The sequence below is a fragment of the Malus sylvestris genome, chromosome 11 (assembly GCF_916048215.2).
Source record: "Malus sylvestris chromosome 11, drMalSylv7.2, whole genome shotgun sequence".
Lineage (NCBI taxonomy): Eukaryota > Viridiplantae > Streptophyta > Magnoliopsida > Rosales > Rosaceae > Malus > Malus sylvestris.
In genome coordinates this window covers 2,008,672-2,017,816 of record NC_062270.1, presented here as the reverse complement: position 1 = coordinate 2,017,816, position 9,145 = coordinate 2,008,672, and the positions used below count along the sequence as shown (strand labels likewise).

The 9,145-nt window shown below is 42.0% G+C and overlaps 1 protein-coding gene across 1 annotated transcript; it reads left to right on the top strand.

Annotated features, from left to right (window-relative positions):
• Positions 1-338: 338 nt before the first annotated feature.
• On the top strand, positions 339-9,145 carry LOC126589867 (uncharacterized). Its single transcript, XM_050255304.1, has 8 exons — positions 339-356; positions 1,400-1,626; positions 1,704-1,903; positions 1,988-2,429; positions 2,529-2,888; positions 2,963-3,141; positions 3,251-6,214; positions 6,452-9,145. The coding sequence occupies exons 2-8, from the start codon at positions 1,425-1,427 to the stop codon at positions 9,035-9,037; spliced, it is 6,933 nt and encodes a 2,310-aa protein (XP_050111261.1). The 5' UTR covers positions 339-356; positions 1,400-1,424; the 3' UTR covers positions 9,038-9,145.

The following is a 9,145-nucleotide window of genomic DNA, read 5'->3' as shown; positions in this document are numbered from 1 at the left end:
GGAGTAGTGTGTTGTAATGTGTTGGCTGTATATTGTGAATTGGAGCGTAGAACTAGTTTCTGATGTTAAATGGGTGGGTAAAGATCGGTGCTTTCTTTCGATATTCCTTTCGTGTTTGTGTGTAATGTGTTGGCTATGTATATTGTGGAGTGGATTGGTGTACAACTGGTATGTGAGGCTAAAAGGGTGTGTGCAAATCTGTGCTTTCTTTCGATATTGTTTCCGCGTTTGTTTTCTGAACTTGAGGTGGTAATGGTGTTTCAGGGACTATTTCGTATAGTGAGTTGATCAAGCTGCAGCCTTTGGAAGGCGTAAACTATATATTCTACAATCTGTCCGTTTCTCACAAGTGCAAGGTATGTTTTCATTCACCTCTCTAGTCTTTGCCCTTGTGTCTGCATTTTTGCTATATGCAGAAGATAAGTAATTCGCTCGTATGTGATGTAACAACTATTGTGCTCTCTTATTCAACTCTTAAATGTATGAATAGCATGCTTTCAGCCTAGTTGCCATTTTTACTCGAATTTTAACTATTCTACAGTTCAAATGGATAGAGGCACATGGAGCTTTACAGTCTTATAGACTAGGCAATTAGCACTTGGGGTAACCTTCTGTGTTTGTCACCAAAAGTCGGCTCTTTACATCAATTTGTACTCTATTGAGTTTGACGGAGAATTTTCAGAAACATAGTATAACTAATTTTTGTACCAATGTATGAAATTTGAATACTTGCAATTGATTGCTTAGACAGTGTCTAAATCCAGGAACAACAACTTGGTTTTCCCCTCTTTTCTTTTCATAATCGACCCTTCCATTTTCTACTTTCCATCCAATCTTCTCACGAAAATGACCTGTTCTTATTTCCAAAAGTCAGATTGTTACATCAGTTCATACTCTATTGAGTCTGACAGAGAATTTTCGAAGCACATGGTGCTGTGTTTATGCATGAAATGTGAAACTTACATAACATATTCTACTTTGTGAAATAATAAATGGTGTAAGCCAAGATGTTCTATTCATTCATTGTTGTATGCATTGTTGGACTATCTGCACGGGAAATCTTGTATGAGTTATAAAAACTAAGAATATGTACCTAGCTCCAATTTCAGCCTTCTAGACTTTGAGCTTCATTTGAAATATCAGGTTTTTCCAACATCGGTTTATTCTCTTTGTTCTTCTCGCTGTCCTTACTGGATAGTTGCACAAATGCCCTTGTTTTCGTGTAATAACAAACAATGATACACATAAGAGTTCGGTTTCTGGAACTGTAGATTTGGGTTTATCACCAACTGTAGTTATAACCTTATGCTATTTATGGACAATCTTGTGTACCTGTAACTGGGAGTTAGAACTAGAACAAAGTTGAACTCAGTTTGTTATTTGATCTCAATATGTACAGCCAGAAGGCTTGAACAACAAGGGAGATGGACCCTGGAAAATCAGTAGAGGACCAGTTCTCCAGGCTGCATCCATGCCTTCCACTGAATACAAGAATTGGGATAGTAGGCGGTGGTCCAAGTGGTTTATCATCTGCTTATGCACTGGTGAAGGTTGGTTACAGCAATGTGACCATGTTAGAGAAGCACCATACCGTTGGTGGCATGTGTGAATCAGTCGATATTGAAGGTTAGAAATATAAGATGGTGTCTTTTATGCCTACTTTGTTATGCAATTGAGTTTGACAACATGTACTACCTTTACAGGGAAAATTTATGATCTTGGTGGCCAAGTTCTTGCTGCAAACAGCGCCCCTGTCATCTTTCACTTGGCAAAGGAGACTGGGTCTGAACTAGATGAAATGGACTCCCACAAGCTTGCGCTTATTGACAAATCAGGGCAGTATCAAGATATAAAAGTTGCAGATGATTATGTATCTGTGATCTCACTGACTTTAGAACTCCAGGTTGATACCTAGTACCTTACACCCTGTTTAGTTTCTTGATTTCTCCGCTCGGCAATATTGATATCTCCATTTTACCTTTGATAGGATAAGGCAGCAAAGTCGGGTCGAATTGGGGTCCATGCTGTGAGTGAATATGCGTCAGACTTAACTCCTGTATATCTTGAACATCAAGGATTTAGTTCTGTTCCCAAATCCGTGGCTTATGGATACACTGCTTCTGGTTATGGATTTGTTCAAGACATGCCATATGCCTACATTCATGAGTTTACACGAACTTCCATGGCTGGTAAAATTCGCCGCTTCAAAGGTGGATATACAAGTTTTTGGGAGAAGATCAGTAAATCACTCCCAATGGTTCACTGCAACACCGAAGTGTTGGAAATCAGACGCTATTCTGATAGTGTCAGCGTTGTTGTAAAAAGTTGTGATGGAGAAGTTAAATCTATGGAGTTTGATAAGATCATCATTTCTGGTTCCTTTCCTTTGAATAGCGGAAGAATATACAGATCACCTTCACATCCTACAGGTTTATTTATTACTCCCTTTCCATTTTTTTTCTTCGATTATTATCATTGCAATTCCTTTTTATCTTCTTGATATGCCTAATGAAGAATTCTCTTAACAGAACATGGAAGTGAAGTGATGGAGATGGGTGATGTCGAGAAGGAGTTGTTTAGCAAAGTAGAGACAATTGACTACTACACTACAGTTTTGAAGGTTAAAGGAATAGAACATATGCCGATCGGTTTCTTCTACTTTGAAGAATATATGAGCAATCCTGCAACAATCGGAAATCCAGTTGCAATGCAGAAATTCTATGCTGACACTGATATTTTGTTATTCTGGTCTTATGGAAATTCTGTTGATATTACGGGACCTACTGTGACAGAGCTTGCAATTGATGCTGCTAAACTTATAGGAGCAGAAGTTATGGAGGTGGTTCTCCAACGACGATTTAAGTATTTTCCTCACGTTGGCAGCCAAGGTACGCCAATGATTTGCTTTTACGCCATATCTCCCTGCATATTAGGAATGCTAATTTTAATTATTTCTATACAGAGATGAAGGATGGATTTTATGAGAAATTGGAATCTGAACTTCAAGGCTTCAAGAACACTTACTATGTCGGCGGTCTTATGGCTTTTGAACTGACCGAGAGAAATTCGTCATATGCTATGGGTTTAGTCTGCAAGCACTTTGCAAATGACAATTCTGTGCCAAAATTTCCTTATGCTAAGGTAACCCCGCATCTAAGTGTTGAATTTGACGAATAATTGATCAAAATGAAATCATTGAAAATTCAAAGTTGATAAATTCCTTACATAGTATAAACATGTCTCTTTGCAGAGTTTGTTTACCTTGCAACAACGGTGGGGAGGAAGCCCTAAATGCATGACTGAAGTACCAGGAGTGGAGTTCCCGAATCTGTCTTCCCTCGATGGCTATCTGAAGCACTGGGGAGCTCACGGAGTCACTCAAAACAAGACACTCTATATTTGGATTAATGAAGAAGGGGCGGTAATGAGCCAGCGAACTTATGCAGAACTTCATGCCAATGCTTCTTGCATTGCTCAAAAGCTGTTGACATGCAAGAAACCAGTAATCAGGCCTCGTGACAGGGTTCTCCTGGTCCATGTCCCAGGTCTCGACTTTGTAGATGCCTTCTTTGGGTGCTTAAGAGCAAACGTCTTACCAGTCCCAGTTCTACCTCCAGATCCTTTACAAAGAGGCGGTCAAGCACTTTTGAAGATTGAAAACATTGCTAAATCATGTGGTGCAGTGGCAATTCTTTCTACCATTAGTTTTCACTGGGCTGTCCAGGCAGGTTCCGTTAAAAATATGATCTCATTGACAGCTAAAAAGCCGAAATCCTCAGGTCATTGGCCCAATCTTCCTTGGTTACATACAGATTCTTGGATTAAGAACTCCAAGAACGTGGTTGTGGAGGATTTCAAGGATGGAATTGAACCACAGCCCGATGAAGTATCCTTTCTGCAGTTCACATCAGGTTCGACCGGTGATGCTAAAGGAGTCATGATAACTCACGGTGGGCTCATTCATAATGTGAAGTTGATGCGAAAGAGATACAACAGCACCTCAAAGACGGTTCTAGTTAGCTGGCTCCCTCAGTACCATGACATGGGGCTGATCGGAGGACTTTTCACAGCTCTTGTTAGTGGTGGAACTGCAGTTTTATTTTCCCCATTGACGTTCATCAGGAACCCATTATTGTGGCTCCAAATCATGAGCAAATATCAGGCTACTCACAGTGCTGGCCCCAATTTTGCCTTTGAGCTAGTCATTCGAAGGCTGGAGTCGGACAAGAACGGGAAATACGACCTTTCTTCCATGAAGTTCCTGATGGTTGCTGCTGAACCAGTTAGGCAGAAAACTCTGAAAAGATTTGTCGAGCTCACTCGTCCTTTTGGTCTATCTCAAGAGGTGATGGCACCTGGCTATGGCTTGGCAGAAAATTGTGTGTTTGTCAGTTGTGCATATGGTGAAGGGAAGCCTATCATGGTAGATTGGCAAGGAAGAGTTTGTTGTGGGTATGTGAATCCCGGCGATGAAGATGTTGACATCAGAATAGTTGATCCAGAGAGTGGTGAGGAGCTCAAAGAAGCGGGAAAGGAAGGAGAGATCTGGATCAGCAGTCCCAGTGCTGGAATTGGGTACTGGGCTAGGGAAGAACTAAGCCAGAATACTTACCGAAACAAGCTTTCTGACCATCCTGGACGTATCTACACAAGAACAGGGGATTTAGGACGAATAATTGACAGAAAATTGTTCATCACTGGAAGAATCAAGGATCTCATCATTGTAGCTGGAAGGAACATTTACTCGGCAGATGTAGAGAAGACAGTGGAGAGCGCAGCAGAAGTTGTACGTCCAGGTTGTTGCGCTGTCATTTCTGTTCCCATGGAAATCCTATCAATGAAAGGTATTTCTGTTCCAGATAATGCTGACCAGGTTGGTTTGGTCGTAATTGCGGAGGTTAGGGACGGTAAACCTGTTGGCAAGGATGTTGTTGAACAAATTCAAGCTCGTGTTGCAGAAGAACATGGGGTTACCGTTGCTTCTGTTAAGATGATCAGGCCAAAAACCATTAGTAAGACAACGTCAGGAAAAATCAAAAGATTTGAGTGCCTCCAACAGTTTATTGATGGAACATTGAATGTCGTTCCAGAACCAATTCTAACAAAGAAAAAACTGATGCGGTCCTTCACTACAGGAACATGCAAGGAGGGAATAACCCCTCGTCCTCAGTTTGTGAGAGGTTCTCCACCACCAAGCCCCAAGATAAGTAATAAAGATATTGTAGACTTCTTGAAACGCCTGGTTTCCGAGCAGACTGGTATTTCAATCAACAAAATCTCAAACACTGAAAGTCTAGTGTCTTATGGAATCGATTCAATTGGTGTGGTTAGAGCAGCTCAAAAACTTTCTGACTTTCTTGGAGTGCCAGTAGGAGCTGTGGATATTTTCACTGCAACTTGCATTGCAGACTTGGCAAGCTTCTCGGAGAATCTGGTAATGAATTCTCAACCTCAACTGTCAACAACTCCATCCAATGTTTCACATCTTGAGACTGAGACTGATTCCGCTGAGCTTGTGATGGAACTTCCGGAATCTCACCACTTGGTGATCTGGTGTTTCCAACTTCTGGCTCTTGTTTACATTGCTTTTATGCTCTCCATTCCCGCATACATATCAGTATCTGCTTTTATGAAATGCGTCTCAGCCACCCATGCATTGGTACAAGGAATTCCCTACTTAGATTATTTGATCCTTCTGACGTTTGCTCCCCTTGCTTGGATCTTATGCATACTTTCTACCTGTGTTTCAATTGCTTTCTTGGGGAACTCTTTCTTAAAACCAAACTATGCCCTGAACCCCGAGGTTTCCATCTGGTCAGTGGATTTTGTTAAGTGGTGGGCGCTTTACAAGGCCCACGAAGTTGCTTCGAAAGTTTTGGCAGAGCATCTGCGAGGAACCATGTTCCTCAAGTATTGGTTCGAGATGCTTGGAGCTAGGATTGGATCCTCAGTTTTTCTTGACACAGTTGACATAACAGACCCGTCTCTAGTTTCGATTGGAGATGGAGCTGTGATCGCAGAAGGGGCTTTGATTCAAAGTCATGAAGTGAAGAATGGAGTATTAAGCTTCCTCCCAATAAGAATTGGCCAAAACTCGTCAGTTGGTCCCTACGCGGTTGTCCAAAAGGGAACAATTTTGGGAGAAGACCTTGAAGTAATGGCCTTGCAAAAATCGGGAGGCAAATCTGCTGCCAAGGCTACAAATCTTCAAAATGTAAGTGTCCTTTCTGCTGCATGTTTATCCAACCATCATGAATTCTAATCTTTTTTCTGAATCATGATTAGATTTTCCTTAACTCGTAATTATTTTGGAATTAAATTTTTTTATTTCCTTAGATATTCGATGTACAACACCGCTATATAGTTTATTTTTATTAATTCGTGAACGCTTTTCATGCAATGAAACTTAGAAACTAATATCAACTCAATATTTTTCTTATACATGTTTCAGGGTAAAATGCCGCCAAATGTTACAAAGGAAACTCAAGATGGGGTTCTTTACCAGTTCATAGGAATCTACATAGTTGGGTTGCTCAGTACTCTTTCAGCTTCTATTGTGTACTTGGTCTACATTTGGCTGTCTCAGAAGCCTCTTTCTCCTCGAGAATTTGCATTTGCTTGCTTATTTGGGGCCTTTCACTGGATGCCTTACACCGTCATAGCGTATGCCACCATGTTTTCTAATGTCCCATTAGGCATAATCTACTCATCCATCTCAATGGCAGTTGCTTATTTGGCTTATGGCATAGTACTCAGCTTCCTCACAGCCGCCTTGACCCGTCTTATTTCTAGTAACCAAGAGAAAAAGACAACCCATTTTAGAATGTGGCTTTGCCACCGAATCACCATTGCCTGCCACCACAGATTTGCGAAGCTTCTGTCTGGAACTGAAGCATTCTGCATGTACATGCGCCTTCTTGGTGCAAAGGTTGGGAAACATTGTTCTATCAGGGCCATCAACCCAATTTCAGACCCGAAATTGATTTCACTCGGTTCTGGTGTCCATCTTGGTGATTTCAGTCGGATCATTGCTGGGTATTATTCCTCCCATGGGTTTGTTAGTGGGAAAGTTGAGGTGCATGATAATTCAGTAGTTGGGAGTGAAAGTGTGGTCCTTCCTGGTTCAGTTCTTCAGAAAGATGTTATTCTTGGTGCATTGTCAGTAGCACCGGTGAATTCAGTGCTCAAAGCAGGTGGTGTTTACATTGGGTCTCAAACTCCAATGATGATCAAGAACACCATGCATTCGTTGGAGGATAGAATAGAAGAGATGGACATGAAATATAAGAAAATTGTCGGTAACCTTGCTGCAAATTTGGCTGCCACAACTCTGAAGGTTAAGTCAAGATATTTCCATCGAATTGGTGTTAGTGGGAAGGGAACCTTGAAGATATATGACAACATCAAAGGCTTGCCAGACCACAAAATCTTCTGCCCAGGAAAGAGCTACCCTGTCATAGTTCGGCATAGCAACAGCTTGAGCGCTGATGATGATGCAAGGATTGATGCACGGGGTGCAGCTATAAGAATACTTTCAGATGAAAGTAGTGAGTCTTCACTCTTTGACCTGACACTGAAGACAGGAAAGGCATTCTACGCCCGCACAATTGCAGATTTTGCAACATGGCTTGTCTGTGGGCTTCCTGCACGGGAGGAGTATGTTAAGCGAGCCCCACATGTGCGGGATGCAGTATGGACTTCCTTGCGCCATGCAAACTCATATGCTGAACTACATTATTACTCAAATATCTGCAGGCTGTTCCGGTTCGAAGATGGACAAGAAATGTATGTCAAGTTCAAGTTGAGGCCTTCTGATGAGAATATAGGTGAGGAAGCTGGTAAGGTGGAGCCAATTGGAATTCTTCCACCTGATACAGGTGCAATTCCGAGGAATGATAATGATACTCGTCCTCTACTTTTCCTTGCTAAAGATTTCCAAAGCCGTGTGAACACTGAAGGAGTCCGTTATATTTTCCAGTTACAGGTCCGGCCAGTTCCACATGATGAAGCTGCCCGTGACATTGCACTTGACTGCACGAAACCATGGAGTGAGTCTGAGTTCCCATATATTGATGTTGGAGAGGTTAACATCAACCATAATCTATCTGCAGAACAATCAGAACAGTTGGACTTTAATCCATTTCTTCGATGCCATGAAGTGGATGTCATCCGAGCTTCATCATGCTCCCAGAGTGCTTCGATTGATCATGGACGTTCATTGATCTATGAGATATGCCAGCACCTGAGGAACGGTGCACCCCTTCCAGAGGCTTGGAAAATCTTCCTAGAGCAGTCCGATGTCAAAGTAGACCTTTCGGGTTGTCCAATGGCAGCATCATTGATGAAGAAAGATGCGCAAAAAGTGACGTTGGAAAGAACTTTGCTTCAGACTCTATGGGCCACTTTTGCTCAACCTCTACTACAAACAGTGCTGCCTCATTTCCTGCTGGCATTAGTAATCTACGCTCCTTTGAACTGGACTCTCCACTTGAAGAATGCTCAAAAAATCACTCTACATTGGTTGTTACCCTTGTTTTGGGTTTCTTCGGGTCTTTTGGCCGGATTAGCTTGCGTTGTGGCTAAATGGTTACTAGTCGGAAAGAAGAAAGAAGGCGAAACTGTGCACATTTGGAGCATAGGGGTCTTTTTGGACACTACATGGCAGGCATTTAGAACCCTAGTTGGGAGCTATTTCGCAGAAATGACAAGCGGGTCAATTTTCTTCCTTCTGTGGATGAAGCTTATGGGTTCGGAGATTGAGCTGGACCAAGGCGCTTATGTAGACGGCATGGGAGCGTTGTTAAACCCGGAAATGGTGGAGATCGAGAGAGGCGGGTGCGTGGGACGAGAAGCTCTCTTGTTTGGACACATATATGAAGGTGATGAGGGGAAAGTGAAGTTTGGAAAGATCAGTGTAGGAGAAGGTGGGTTTGTAGGGAGTAGAGCAATAGCAATGCCCGGAGTGAGAGTGGAAGTTGGGGGAAGTCTTAGTGCTCTCTCCCTTGCCATGAAGGAAGAAATTATCATGTCAAGGTGAAAAGGGTTTGATGCAATTTCATATATTTAATATTTATACCATGATAAATAAAAAGTTGCAACACTTTGTTGCCTACATTTGATGCAAATCTGGCTGGAACTTTTTGAA